The 16,347-nt window shown below is 33.2% G+C and overlaps 1 protein-coding gene across 1 annotated transcript; it reads right to left on the bottom strand.

The window, feature by feature from the left end:
- Window positions 1–3,264: 3,264 nt before the first annotated feature.
- LOC149487959 (fork head domain-containing protein FD4-like) lies at window positions 3,265–12,067 on the bottom strand. Its single transcript, XM_089695921.1, has 3 exons — window positions 11,250–12,067; window positions 4,744–4,965; window positions 3,265–3,396 (listed from the first exon to the last, which is right to left on the bottom strand). Exon 1 carries the CDS (start codon window positions 12,021–12,023, stop codon window positions 11,253–11,255), a length of 771 nt encoding a protein of 256 aa, XP_089552047.1. The 5' UTR covers window positions 12,024–12,067; the 3' UTR covers window positions 3,265–3,396; window positions 4,744–4,965; window positions 11,250–11,252.
- Window positions 12,068–16,347: the final 4,280 nt, after the last annotated feature.

The following is a 16,347-nucleotide window of genomic DNA, read 5'->3' on the forward strand; positions in this document are numbered from 1 at the left end:
GAATCGATTAGCAGGACTCCGTGGCGGACTCCCGCGCCAGCTTTACTTCATAGAACGAATTGACTCAATTATAACAAACCCGGGGAAGAAAATGATCTCGGGGATCGGCTCGATGCACTCAAACGTCGAAACTGTTAAAACATTATGAGCCATACAATTTTATCTCGTTCGAAAGCAGCCTGGGAGAATGATGGGTCCCGCAGACGAACCGGCGCAGAGGGAACGGGACGGAGTACTCGAGAGAAAAAGGGAGCCAGCGCGTTCGACCGACAGAGGTCGAATATAAATGTGGAATGTTTATGGTTCTACCGTTTTATTTTATCTGTGCCGGCAACGCATTAAAGACTGTTCCAATTGAAAGGATTGATCAGATGTTGGGCTAATGACGAGTGCTTTAATAGAACCTGACGTTTGATTGAGTTCGGTTTGCAATCGCATCACGCGTAGATATCCGCAGGTGATACTACTCGTGTTACTTTGATTTAATCTACGCTGTCCAACCACTTAAGCGTTATAAATAAAGATTGGATCGCGAGATGCTTTGATCACTGTAAATGCTATAATTGAATAAGTGTTTAGATAAATCATATTATATAGGTTTGATTTATTGCACATTTTACACAAAAAAAATCTGTAGAGCTTTTTCATAGTGCTATAATTAGCATAGTCATAAAGTGTTGTTTCGTTTTCTTTACACTGTAGGTAACATAAATTGCATAATTAATATGTACAAGAAATTAATTAAATTTCCCTTTCTTTATCAAATTTTAAGATATCACATATAAAACGGGACTCAATATCACATATCAAAAAAGCTTCATCGACTATAAATTTTACTGATGAAACTTTTAACAATGTTACCTTATTATTGGTGCGTTGTCAGAAAACAGAAACAGAGATAATCAAGGTGCACATACAGAGAACATGAACACATTATCTACTTATACTTCAGGCTCTTTTCGGTCGACGGCAGCAGCAGCAGCTTTAGACCGTAGACGTAACCTAAAAAGCACTTAAACCATTGATGTTTATACTGATTGATGTAAGCAATTCTCATTTTCATCACTTCTTTAGACATAACTTAAATACTACTAATAGACTAAGTACATACTTATGTTTATATTGATATTTGTAAGCAATCGATGGTTCTCATCCAGGAAAATCATACAACAACGCAGTATCGCTTTCAACCTCCGCCCGCCCGCATACAAAGCTTTGACGCTTTGAGCTTCGCAGTCTCTGACGCATTGTGCGATTAGTGCCGGCGCCGGAACACGCGTCGTGTTGTGTTGTGACACCGACAGAGACGCCGATGTTTGCATTGTTGCGTGCCGTGACATATCGTTTGAGAAACGCCGAATGTTTTATGTACTCGAGCTTTGTGCGGACGTATTGTCTAGCACCGTGAAAGTTGCCGATGTTTAATGATGGAGGGATTGGTATTGTTTTGCCGTACGTTATACGTATGGTTGGCAAGGAACTAAAGGAGAAGTTCATGTGTAGGCATGTATCCAGAGGCATAGATACACGTAACCATTTTCTTATTGATCTATTGCCGCCTCTATCAAACTCTACAATTTTACAACTTAATTCGCTATGTTTGTAGTATGAGTGTTAATGTTATTGTCATCATATTAACCTACCAGTTCATATGATGTACGCGTACCTACTGTGTACTGTGTACCTATGTACGTAATTGTTTATAAACAGAGGGGGTTGAAGAAAAGGAAGATCGCTGTTTATTAACTAAAGGAATATTAATAAAGTAATACAATAAATACCTAAATTAATCATAAATAAACTCTCCAAATTTTTTGTAATAGGCCTATCGGCCCATCCGCTTATTATAGCCTAACCAGCCTATTGGTAAATTTGTCTTTATGTGTGTCTGTGCTGTTGTGTGGGTTTGTAAGCAACTTTTAATAGAAAAAGAATAGTAGCTTTTATTGTGTATTTGTAAAAAAACTTTTAACCTACCTATATAAATTTCGTGCTCATAAGATCAGTACACAAATTTCCTATAAAACTTTGCCTTGTAAATAAGGTTAGGAAATTCTTCCAGAGAACAATATTTGCGGTTTTGCGCGGTACATCCAATAGTCTTTTTTGGTCATTTGAACGTAAAATACACACTAGAGTCGTTTCTTAGCATTGGTCTACTGGCTACTGTAACTCGAAGCTAAATCTACGCAAACGTGTGAGGACAATGCGCAGTAAAAACCTTCTCAAGGTATCCAAATAGGCCCAGTTCCATATTGCTAGTAATTTGTGGTGTTTGTGTATGTCAGAAAACGATAGATGCAATTGTTTTGAGTATTCGGAATGCGTTGGTTTTTTGAAGTCGTATTAGCAATTTGGCTAACAATATTCATGTTTACTTTTCTTTTAAACTCCCATAATATTAATCGATATCGCATTTAAATAACTTTAAAAACTAAGTAATGTTTCAAGATAGAATTAACTAGGTACTTAATTATGTTTATTCAATACTTTCAAAAATCTATAAACTTGATGTAGGTATCATTTTAACGTAAAGCTACCCATACTCATAGAAACTTGTAATAATTTGTATTTGTGTTAAATAGTCGGAAGTTTAAAATATAAAATCAAGAGACTTATCTAATAGAGCATTTTGCATGCATTTGCTTACCTACAAAAAATTATAATATCATTTCCATACAAATAACCTTCATCAAAGATCGATGCGTGATTCACCCAATATGAATTTAAATAAGAGGATTTTCGTAAGAGATCATGAAATTGTATATTATCCCCTTTAACCTTTACCAGAAATAAATAAATAAATATTTATTTCTGCTAATCTGCTGCAGAAAAACTGACTAATATTATCTTAGTTTGGGAGAAAATGTCACATAATAATAACATTTAATTTAATATAGTAGTTAGTTCTCAGAATTATTCACACAAGATTATCATTAAAAAGCAGTAAATACTAATTAAAAAAGGCAGCACTGTATTTCATCGAGTTTTTTGTAAACAAAATAATAGACCAAAATTATTAAGTTCATTAAACATGTTCTGTGAACTTTTGTTTTTTCATACATATCAAGAATAATACCAGATTCAAATCGTAACTTGACTGATAACTATCTTTTAATTAAAGTTGGGAAATTAATAGTGCAATTAATAAACAAAATTCACTAATTAATTAAAACACCAAAAACGGTTAACACATACGTTATATTTTCTCTTTATTAAAGTTACAATAAATTAATATTTTATTGCTTATAATTATATACTAGCTGTACATATTTACAATTGAACGCTAACACAAATATCACAGTTTGGAAATCTACATAAATTAATTAAAACGTTGTCTAAACAATAATTATACTTGGGAATATCCACGGCTTTGAGTTATATGTTGGATCTCTCCTGAAAACAAAAATTTAATTAAGGGCCGATTTTTCAATGCTTGGATAAAACTTATACGGCCAATAAAGTATTACACGATAATATTAAAATGTCACGTAAACTGTCAAATGCGGGCAATTAGAATACGTTTTTAAAATGGTAGTTTTATACATTATTCGACGAATAAGTTTTAACCAAGGATTGAAAAATCAGCCCTTAATCTCTTATGGAGGTACCGTAGAGTCGCCTAGTATATTCTCGTGTAATACTGGAATACTTAATAAAAAAATGTGTTTGAATATTTTTATTTGACAAATAACTCAGTAATCATTTTGGGTTGTATATTTATTTTTTTCTGAATAAAAAAGTTCAATTAAATGATCAGTTTTTTTCTAATTACCAAGTTTGTTTTCATTACTAATTATATTGAGTTGAAACGTAAAATAAAAATACATTTATAAATTAAGTATCTATACAGTCTCAAACAATTCTAAAACACATATTAATTTCAAGAATAATAGAAACATATCAACATATTATCCGCACTAAATTTCTCGCAAAGAATTTTATGCGTTTTATATTTATTAATTCTCAAATATGTAAATCTATAAGATAAATAATGAAATTCCATAAATAAATTAGTCTATAATATGAATTCTTATATAAATAAAAAATATTTACACCCAAAATATCTACACATATTTACTTTATGTCCTCAAGATATTTAATACAAAATCAAAATCCTAAGAGCCTTGATATACATGATGTACAAAGTTACAGACATTTCATTAATTAAACCATTGTTTAATTCCTTGGTAGATTATAAATATAAAGCTGAGTATCCACTAGTATTCATTGTAGCAGTAATATAAAAAAATCTAAATGTTGTAGGTATGCATGGTTTGAAAAATAAATGTTGCTAGACATACTACAATACAACAAATGAAATCAGTTGTTATTGATACATGTAAACATTTTATTGGGTTCCATGATGACAGTTTCTAGCATATTTTTAAGCTAGTTTACCTAAAACTTGACATATCCTACCACTATACAGGGTGTAATCGTTAAGTGTGCACAGGCGATTATTCCGTAACTATTGTAGATATTAAAAAACTTTAAACTGATATCGAAAGTACATTTTACCTAATGAGTAAAATGACAATAATAACTTTTTAAAATAAAACGAGAAATATCCAAAAATGTTACATGAAACGCTCCCTTACGACATACCTTAGGTACTTACATACCAACGGACACATGTAATATAATACTTTATTACCGATAGTATCATAGTATGTAAGCATATTTTTCTTTCCCAGAATCGAAGACGAGTGGATACTCAGCTAAATTATTATAGGAACTTACCTTTATGAAAACAGGCCATATTTCCCTAAAATTGTCTCATTCTTCTAATCCAGTTTTCTTACAACACACTTCTCGTATTTATAATTGTTTATTTTCAATGTTTTTGAACGCAAAATCACTCTGTTCTCAATTTAATACAATCTAACACTAGGCTTTATATGAGGTGCCTCTACTGTTTATTATTACTAGAACTATTGAGATCTTGCTTATGGAGTAGATTATCTGTGGACAAAGATAAAAGGTTGTGTGAATAAAATTAATAAGTACTTAATATAATAAATGTTACAATTACAGAATTATGAAAAGGGATTAAAAAGTAAAATTTAATTTAATATTTTCGTAAACGAAAAAGAATTAGGTATATTTTGCGCATTTGGTATTATATAATTTTTTGCTAGTATCTATAGATTGTTAAAGATATAATTTTTTATACTATCTGCAGGATCGGTGTTTTCATAGAAAAGACATTGGTAGTCGTGGAATAATACCTATGCGTATTCTCATACATACATAATATAAAATGCTTTAATCAATTGGTAGGTATCTCTTTAATTTCATACGTGATTTACCCTAACAATACCAAAAGTTTAATGTTCAATCAAACGAATAATCAAGGTAATTTCTAGATATTTACTTATGTGCAATTGCAACCTATTTTAGAACGTAACTCTACATAGAAAGTTTTAGTAAAATAACCCAAAAACATTTTGCAAGCTTAAGGTTAATCCTATAGGTAAACACGGAGCTTTCTGGACTCTACGTGCTTTTCATAAAAAAAATCAATCGTTCACTTTTAATTATCCTAGGTTCTTGATAACCATAACCGTAGATGTTATTTTTAGTGTTAAGATTGAAGAAGAAGTAATTGTAACTGAACACATATTTGAAAATATTTGGTTGAAAATAGTGGTGTATAGGTAATGTAGAGCTCCGTACGTATAGGTATAAAATTTACTGAAAGCCTTAAATTTTAAGATAGACAATCTTATATTGTAGAATTACAAAACATTATTTTTTTCCACGAATAAATCAATAATCAGAAGGGTATTATAGTTTGTCGAATATGCGTAACTTTGTCCTCAGATACGAGGTAATTTTGTTTTATATTAAATGGTCAACAAAATTGCGAATCAGAAAGGCCATTCGGTAAAAAAAAGTTTTGCAGTAATTTCTTTAATTAAAATTAATAATAATACCTAGTTAACAAAATGTTTAACGAACATACTCTATTTTATTCAAATTCGAATTGAAACCGAGAAGGTGTGTATATATCTGTCAACTGTGGTACCTACGTACTCACGAATTTAACTCATACCATGACAATAAATGTACAGACAGACTTTTAAATTGTTAGAGTATTAAGATAATGATGTAGGACTCGATAGATTGTACATACATGTAGAAATGAACCATATGTATCTAGATATAGGTATTTTTCCTGATAACAAATCATTATGGCCATTGGCAAGATACTTAGGGTGAATAGATAGTTTCGATATGTAATATCTATCTAAATAAACTGATGTCACACGGACCCCACGGATTCGTTAGATTAGATTCAATACATTTAAAAGTTGAACATAAAAAGCAGGGCTGCGTCATCTTCTACCCTAATAGCTTTATTAAAAATGTCCCGTAACTTTACCCGTATTTCTCCGTTCCTATGGATGTTAGCGTAATTATATTATAGCCTATAAACTTCCTCGACAAATAAACTATCTAACACTGAAATAAATTTTCTAATCGGACTTTTAGCTGTGCTATTAGTTCATGAAAATAGCGTGTTCTATCTAACAAAAAAAAATAACAAACACTTCAGCTTTATAATACTAGCATAGATTAAATTGAAACAACAAAAATTGTAAGTCAGAAAAGTAAAAAAAAAAATATTTTTTTGTTATTTACATACATTTCTCTTAAATTATTACTGCATTAAATATATACCTAATATGTTTGAAATAAAGAGTATAACTCTATCGGTTATTTTTTAAATTTATCTAACAGAAACCACATTGAGTCAATAAGTGCTGAGTCCAATCTTCTTTATGTTACACCCACGTGCTATTACGCAGTTATCGTCTTAAAAATTTATATAACTATTTATGATACATAATTTGACGAAATATAATAAGCCGTCTAATTTATTTGCCGCATGGATAAGCCTGAAGAGCCTTTATAAAAGTTTGTGTGTAATTTATAATGTTTAATAATATTTGCTTGTATTTTTAAAGTGAAACTTTTATTACATCGTCTCAAACTTTTTGGTCTGTGTAGCGCATGTCGCGTGACGGTCGGCTGCCGAGTAGGTTTAAAGCAGTGTTCGGAAAGTTTCACTTTTACCGTGGTTTCATAAAACCAAACAACTTTTTTTTTTATTGAGAATTTTGTAAAATAAGACACTATTCACGTTTTTGATATTGCGTACACATTTTAAGTGTCATATAGCCTTTAAAATAATTGTTGTCTTAAGCGCATCACACACGATGAAGATACTATAATATTTTATGTTATTCTCTAATATAAAATATAACGGTATCCGGTATCAGCGTTCTGACCATCATTTTTCTTTTTGTCATTGCGAACTAAGACCCCTGTAGAACCGCCATCCTGTTACAAATGACCCGAAACACTGACACAAAATTTCAAAAAACTGACCCGAAATTTTGTGGCAGTGTTTCGTGTCAGAACGCTGATGATACTGTAATATTTTATATAATAAGAGAATCTTAACATAAAATATTATAGTATCTTCATCGTGTGTGATGCGCTTTAGAACTAATGTGTTATCCTATTTATTTATAATAATTATTGAGTCTAAAAAAACTTGAAGACGATTTATATCAATACTATTCAAATTGACTCTATAAAAGCAGATAGAGTCTTGATTTTGTTACATGAATATTAAGATTTACTTACATATAAAAATTATAAACAAGCTTCTATTCAAATAAATAAATGGCTATGGCCATTCAAAAGTGAAGTATTAGGACCTAGGCATAGAAAATACATATAGGTAGGTATTAAGAATCCAGAGCATCATTCCTAAAAATACCCATAGATATTAGGGTCTCAGCTCAAACTAGAGCTCAAACTTAAGTAGGTACATATATCATTTTGATTTTTTATATTCACTAATTAAAATTTTAATGTCTCCAAATTTTCTTTTATTTGCTATAATCCTGCACAGAATGCAGGACATTCTTGAAATTAGACAATTTTTTCTGCTTTCTTCTCCATTCTTAAAAAATTGACTATTTTTGATATTCTATTGCCCGTTACAATCGGATATAAAAGAGTTGCAGGCCTAAACAAAATAAACGAAAAAATCTTTACGACTTAGTGTGGACGCGGTTCGGCCAATGAAAAACGTGAGTCGCCATTTTCCTCGGCAGAGGCCGCAGAGGCACGTCCACATTGACCGAGCTGCTTTACGCAACAAGCTTTTAGCTTACCTAGGTAGGTATGTAAATCCCATCCTATTCTACTAACGTATTTGACATTTGGCTAGGCCTGATGGCCAGATAACCATTTAGAAAGGTTTCGATGGATGAAAAAGAATTGGACATACTTTAGAACATTGAAATTATTTGAGGGAGGAATTTATGTATAGACTTGAGTGAAGCAATGACTTCAATATTAAAGTTATAACTTGTAAATTGCTACATAACATTAAAATACCTTGCAGATCGTAAGCAAATTTCCAACTAGATTATTAAAATCTTAAAAAGTAGATGAGTAGATTACAATTTACAATATTTAGTTGGTAAAATACATGCTTGATAAGTATTAGGTATGTGATAATTATTTGAAAATAAATTTGCTTGTGCTAGATGAGAAGAAGGGAGACTCAAATTTATTATTCTAGGATCTGAGTATTCCATTAGCAAAGACATGGGTTTATAAAAGCTTTTTGTTTCAATTGGTGGAAAATTCAACTGGATTTTTGGAAGTCTATCCAGTTTAGTACTTTTTAAATCACTTTTAAGGATACTCTCTTATTTGTCAATAAATTTAGAGCAATTACAATTAATATTGCTCTAATTTTTTACCCAAAAGTTCTTATTTACAGTATATAGTAAATAACATTGTTAAATCATATAATATAATAATTTTCCTATAAACGACCACTTACCCGTCGACTTTACGACACTTTCATGTTTGTTGAATAAATTATGATGATTATCTACCTACTTTACTTCATTTTATTATTAAACTAGCGGTCCGCCCCGGCTTCGCCCGTGGTACCTACATGTTTACGTTTTTTTCATAAGAACCATCCTCATACTTCAAGGAATAGATTCCGCAGCGCACACGATGACAGAATTTTTATTAAGGAAATTTTTACACCTTGGGTTACATTATTGCATTTTTGGTAAGGATTTCTAATTTTTTTGAAAATGCAATATAGCCTATGTTGCTCAGTGAAGATGCAGCTTTCTAATGGTGAAAGAATTTTTGAAATCGGTCCAGTAGTTTATGCGTGAAAACCATACATTACATACATACATATTTACAAACCTTTCCTGTTTATAATATCTATTAGTACCTATATAGATAAATACTAGCGGCCCGCCCCGGCTTCGCCCGTGGTACATATGAAAAATAGATGTTGGCCGATTCTCAGACTTACCCGATATGCACAGAAAATTTCATGAGAATCGGTCCACCCGTTTCGGAGGAGTATGCAGACTAACATTGTGACACGAGAATTTTATATATAAGATAAGATAATGTTATTTTACTGCCACATTTCGCGCATAGAGCATCGCTCAACTCACTCATCTCATTTAAAACGAGTGTTTCTTATTTAAATGACTAGAAGAATAGTTCAAAAGAAGTAAGTGTTTATATACAGGGTGTACCAAAAAGTAGTGATGAACGGAAGCTGAGAGGTAGAGGACCTAGAGGGCTATCCGAATCACCCCCATGTATGTTATGCGATTTTTCGTATTTTCGGAGTTATGACGTTTTTTTTCAATTTTTCACCTATCGCCGAGTACGATGATATTTTCACTCATGCTGACGTCAATGATTGCGGAAGATTGTTGATTTTTTTTTGTGTGCTAAGCTGAAAGATAGGCCAATTCAGTATGGTAACATTTACTAACGTTAGATCTTTGAATGGAATAAAAAAAAGAATTAAATGGCAAGAAAGATAAAATTACCCAGTATGTTCACCACTTCAAGGGCCCGTAAAAAAATAAAATCACATAAAAAAAGTTTTCCGTTTGACTTTTAAAAACTTGCTCTATCTATCAGATAGCTACCCTGAAAATTTCATTTAATTATTGAGAAGGCTTCAATCGAAAAATTTAAATCTAAATGTGGTAAGTGCAAAAATTGAATTAACATGATGATCATTAAAACCAATAAATAGGTGTTTAATTACCAGAAATTTTTAAAATAACCCCGCTGTTGCTCAATGCAAGTGCGACATCACCGTAAAAAGTTGTCTTTTAAATGTCTGAATACCCTTTTATCATTTTTAATGGTTTCTTCTGCTACTATGAATTTCCGGGTTATTTCGTCCAAATTGTGGCAGTCTCTCGTCTTTGTAGTATCCCCACGGAAAAAAATCAATAGGGTTTATGTCCGGGGACCGTGCAGGCCAGGCTAAAGGGCAAAGATACCCTGAAAGATGGATTGGTCGTTGCAGCCTGCGCATGCGCCGGTGACGCCTGCCTTAAAGCCTGGCCTCCACGGTCCCTCGACCTAAACCCTATTGATTTTTTTCCGTGGGGATACTACAAAGACGAGAGACTGCCACAATTTGGACGAAATAACCCGGAAATTCATAGTAGCAGAAGAAACCATTAAAAATGATAAAAGGGTATTCAGACATTTAAAAGACAACTTTTTACGGTGATGTCGCACTTGCATTGAGCAACAGCGGGGTTATTTTAAAAATTTCTGGTAATTAAACACCTATTTATTGGTTTTAATGATCATCATGTTAATTCAATTTTTTCACTTACCACATTTAGATTTAAATTTTTCGATTGAAGCCTTCTCAATAATTAAATGAAATTTTTAGGGTAGCTATCTGATAGTTAGAGCAAGTTTTTAAAAGTCAAACGGAATACTTTTTTTATGTGATTTTATTTTTTTACGGGCCCTTGAAGTGGTGAACATACTGGGTAATTTTATCTTTCTTGCCATTTAATTCTTTTTTTTATTCCATTCAAAGATCTAACGATAGTAAATGTTACCATATTAAATTGGCCTATCTTTCAGCTTAGCACACAAAAAAAAATCAAGCATCTTCCGCAATCATTGACGTCAGCATGAGTGAAAATATCATCGTACTCGGCGATAGGTGAAAAATTGAAAAAAACGTAATAACTCCGAAAATACGAAAAATCGCATAACATACATGGGGGTGATTCGGATAGCCCTCTAGGTCCTCTACCTCTCAGCTTCCGTTCATCACTACTTTTTGGTACACCCTGTATGTGTGTTCATGGGCTAAGAATAACACACTTCCAATAAGGTATTCAAGCACTCACCATTCATGAATTAAGCGTATAATGTGAAAATTGACTCGTATCCCGCCACGTCCACAGCGGTGGTAAGCAGGATTGCTGCAGTCCAGCCAACAGCTCCGCGTGGTACCTCTGCGCCGCCAGGAGGTACGGGGCTGGTAGCGGCAGGGGGTAGTGAGGTTGCGGCGCCGGAGGAGGGGAGGGGGACGACTGCCTCGGCTCAGGCTCTAGAAGGGCATCTATCGTAAACGCTCGACGAGGCCGCGGTCCCGCCGGCAACAACGCTGATGTGTCTGGTGCATCTAGAGGGTCTGGACTAGGCCGTGAACACATCGCCATCGGTGCGTACATTCCACCTGACATCCCGGATGCTGGCGCAGATCCCGCCTGCCGCGCCAGAAACGCCCTGTTAAAACTGGCTAGCGCTGCCAATTCAGCGTTCAAACTATCCTTCTCCCCTTTATGCAACTTGAATCTCTTACGTCTACGTAATAAAGATCCGTTTTCGAACATGTCAAATGCTTGTGGATGAAGTGTCCAATAGGCGCCTTTGCCGGGCCGGTCTGGTCTCCGCGGTACCTTTACAAAGCAGTCGTTGAAGGAGAGATTGTGGCGCAGAGAGTTCTGCCACCGCTGTGTGTTCCGCCTGTAGTATGGAAACCGATCGGTGATGAACCGGTAGATCTCCGATAAGGGCAACATGCGTTCCGGCGAACTCCAGATGGCCATGGCCGTGAGCGCGATGTATGAGAACGGTGGTTTCTGGTCCCCGTACGATTCGCGGGTCGGCCGAGGCATAATTTAGCACTGAAACGTTTGTGTATATTCGCGTCGTGTTTTCAGGCAGCACGTCTCTCACTAGTTAATGGAAGATAAGAACTGGGCGAGCGGGCACGAGTCGCGGCGCGGCAAGGCGGGGCCGCGAGTGCAGGCGCCTCCCTCCTCGCCACGCACCAATCGCCGTCATCTTACTTTGCTTTTGTTTTTGTCGGCTCCGGACCCGTTACAGAAGAATTTAAATTGTTATCACGTTTACATTATACAAAATTTATTCGACACCGACACTTGAGCTTGTTTCGAAATTGCAATGATTAAAGAAGTAGTACTTAGTGGTGTTGAGAGCACGTTGGATTCAGGCCGATCGTTATACATTGATTTGTAATAATCTTGTTTATTCCTACGCCGCTGTAAATAACGTAGGAAAAAATTATATAGAAAAGTTTTCTCTAAAATATTATTTGCGAAACAAAAATAAAGCTTTTACATTTTTATATGTTAGACATGTTAATAATAATCTTTTATCTAATCTTCTTTCTTATATATAAAAATGAATCGCAAAATGTGTTGGTAAGCGCATAACTCGAGAACGGCTGAACCGATTTCGATAATTCTTTTTTTATTATATTCCTTGAAGTACGAGGATGGTTTTTATGTAGAGAAAACGTAAATATGTACCACGGGCGAAGCCGGGGCGGACCGCTAGTAATAAATAAATATAAATAGGTATGACAAAAAATTCAAAACCAAATAGGTATCTATATTGGTGGTGGCTATCAAACGTTTCAGGATATAGCTTTAAGCATTTTAAAAAGCTCATTCTACTTAATAGTTATGAGCAATATATTTTTAATTGATGAACCAGTAACATTAAGAGTTAAGACTAAGTTTTAATTACCATTAATAGCACAAAAAGAACATTAATATAATTAAAATTGCAAACCAGAAGGATTAACAAGATGCAGTAAATTAAGCTCTATATTTGTCTGAATTAAACTCAATGCAATTTTTACAATGTAACAAGACACCATCTAATCAGGTAATAGCTATTGCAGACTAATTGCATACGTAAATCGTAACTCATTTACTAAACAATGTACCTAATTACATATCTTTATTAGCCACTTGTATTTCAGTATCTATTCTTAGAATAACACATGAGAAAAACATAATAATAGGCATAACTTTTTAAGCTCAGTTGATAGACGCGTCTTCTCAGAGCTACTGTATAATAAGTACCTATACGTAGCATTTATGTTAAAGTTATTGATTTGTATGCAAAATACGTATAAGGCAGAAAATACATTCACGTAATAATTAACTGTGAAAACGTTTATTGCAACTTTGTTGAATCAATTACTATATCTACTGAAAGACACATCATGGTATTTAGATATGCCCCTACTAGGTTTTTGTCCTTATATTTTTAAGCAGGAAACAAATAGAATAGTAGGTAACGATAGAGTTAATAATAACGTAACAATAGTGATTCCGATAGAGCGGCATTTTCGTAAAATTTAGGTATGTTTCTTTGGGCAGATACATATATCTAGTTACGTCACAATACATAGGTAAGTGCTAAACTTTTGAATTTATAATTTTGTCTGTTATCCAACCGGATCGGATAGGACTTTATATCCTACAATAATTTGTCATTCAATGATAAATATAAATAAAAAACAAAAATGTTGAAAAAATATATTTTTATCTTGTATTTGACTGATTTTCGTCTCAGGTTACTTATTAAACATTATTGCTTCAATATAGGAACATTACAAATTGAAACATTGTTGATAATATTAAAACCCGGATTATTACTGTAAAATAGTTAATCTTTAAATACTCAAATAAAACTTGGTAGCAGGCAGGGACTAGAAACAGATAATCTTAAATCGTAGTTATTTCTACCGGTGGGCGGTGACCTTAGCCATTACCTATATGTAGTATAAAATGTAATTTAATATAAAATTTTATATCTTCTCCATAAAGTTAGACTTAATAGTCTTAAGGGTACCTACTACTTTAGTACCTACATAACGATTACTTAATATGTATCTTATATGGGCCTCGAGACAAATGGCAGACACGCTAAAGAATAGAACTTGCTATCTATACTAATTGACATAAGCTTATGATGTTTTGCTAATGGTTTGGTCACACTACACCAAAATTCCCATCCAGCCAAAAAATTACAAAATTCTTCAAAACATAGGTAGGTACCTAGTTAAAAATAAAATGTAAATTTTTTTCAATATTAGTAAACAGGTTTTTCGCTATTTTCACCGAGATCGTTAGCATTATAATAAAATCACTTGAACAATTTTACCACTTTTCAGCTGAATATGAAATTTGTTACTTTTGAAGTAGGTACCTAAGTAGGTAAGTAGGACTCCTGAATCATTTTGATGTTAACTTTATTAGATATGTAATCACTTGCTACGTAGAAATTATGGATTTTATGTTGTTCACCATCGTCTAATTGTAACTGCTGAAAAAAAAAATTATAGGTAGGCATATTTTTTCCAAACAGCTGCTATAACTGTTTGCATCAAAACATTTAAGCATAAAATTACCCTCTTTTAAAATCATTTAAGTTACAACTTCGCTATGCAATTTAAAACGCATTGTGGTGATTTCGTTTCGGTAGCAATGTCATTTACGTTTATTATACGCATATTATTTATTTTTAAAATGCATTAAAGGAGAATTTAATAAAGGGGCAGTACCTAGATATAACCTATATTTTAAAACAATTCATTTTTGCGCAAGGTTGTTACTTATTCCAATAGGTACCCAAATTCATTAGAAACGATATAATTGTTTACCCTTCTAACATGTGTCCTTGAATCATTATGAATTTAAGACTCCATGTGAAATACACTGAAAAACATGTTTACTATTTACCTACTAGCCAGTACCTACTGCCAAGCAACTGCGCAAAATTAGGAAGAGCCATTTTTCATTTAACAACTTCTGAATCAGCGTAGATATTACATCTTGCTGTAAAGAGTTCGAAAATGTTTCATTTTTTGTATTTAAAATGTGTTATAGTTGAAAATGTCTACAATTAATCTGGATTATGACATATTCCGCTTTGGAAAGAGCATGATATAGGTATTAGGTGATAAGAATGGTGATAAGATTACAAAGCAGTATGAATTTTATAAAGCACGTAAATCTTCCAACAACCCTTGCATTATTATTACACAATTTGTAATTATTATATTGTACAATACAATACAAATGTAAAATACATATAACCAGAAAGTTGCAAAACCTCTACTTCAAATACATTTAAATCACACAGCAAAAACAATCACGAACAAAGCGCTACGAGCCTACGGGTCTACGAGTGTTTGTAAAAAATGAACGAGTTTAGAAAAAAAGCTGTCAAAAATGTGCCAAGAATGGTTATTATAATCGATTCTTTTTTCACGGGCAACACTCATAGGAGCAATCATGTTGGCACAAACCGAGCTAATATTCCCTTTGAAGTCGCCGCCCGGTCAGATCACACAGAAGAAACAAACGCCTCCACCTTGTTATTATGTGTGACTTCAACAAATTGTTCACAAATATTTGCCTCTACCTGTGATTTTTTATCCAATACCGATATTCGCCGTGACCGAGTCAAGGACGTCGTAAAACTTGGCCGATTAAGCATGGTGGATTATAAATATCTACTAGTATCGCCGGCTAATGGTTTTACAATGGGAATTATGTTGGTGCGGTAAGAGGCAATCATTAATCGAACAGTTATTAACACTTACAGGTAAACTTCTTGATATATTTATATTATAGTGCGAAATGTTGAATAATTTTTCATAGTAATGTGGTTATATTAATCGTTAACTATATGATCATCATAAATAATGCGATTAAATTTCTCTCCGAGATTAAAAGAAGCATACATAACTTAGCAGAAAATCAACTCAATAGAACCAAATTTCATAGCAAACTTATTTTGTCAAAAAACTTTCGATAACCTAAAAATTTATTTGTAATAACACAAACTTGAGATTTTCCATTATAAAACTAATTGTCTGTCTTAGAAGACAGACGTGTCGTATAGACGGCAAAGGAACACATTTCCTATTTGGAAACACACAGTGCACAAAGGTTGAAAGGTGGAGTAGCCTGTGAAAACTAGCCAGGCAGCACTCAAGTCTTATACTTTCTCCCAATGTAAAATTAATTTAAAATTATCATTGCAGCAAACAATATGATCTATCGAGAATATCCATGATCCATCAGAGACTCACTTTTAAGGACCAGCTAAACAAAACGTTCACATTTTCAAACACAATCCTAATGTCCTATAATATTTATTATTATTTACCTATTA

This window comes from Colias philodice, chromosome 6, assembly GCF_061535455.1.
Source record: "Colias philodice isolate Cphi_HAF_F1 chromosome 6, ilColPhil1 Martin Lab GWU primary, whole genome shotgun sequence".
NCBI lineage: Eukaryota > Metazoa > Arthropoda > Insecta > Lepidoptera > Pieridae > Colias > Colias philodice.

Excerpts from the sequence above, each read along its gene's own strand:
- LOC149487959 (XM_089695921.1), bottom strand. The coding sequence starts at position 12,023 with ATGCCTCGGCCGACCCGCGAATCGTACGGGGACCAGAAACCACCGTTC.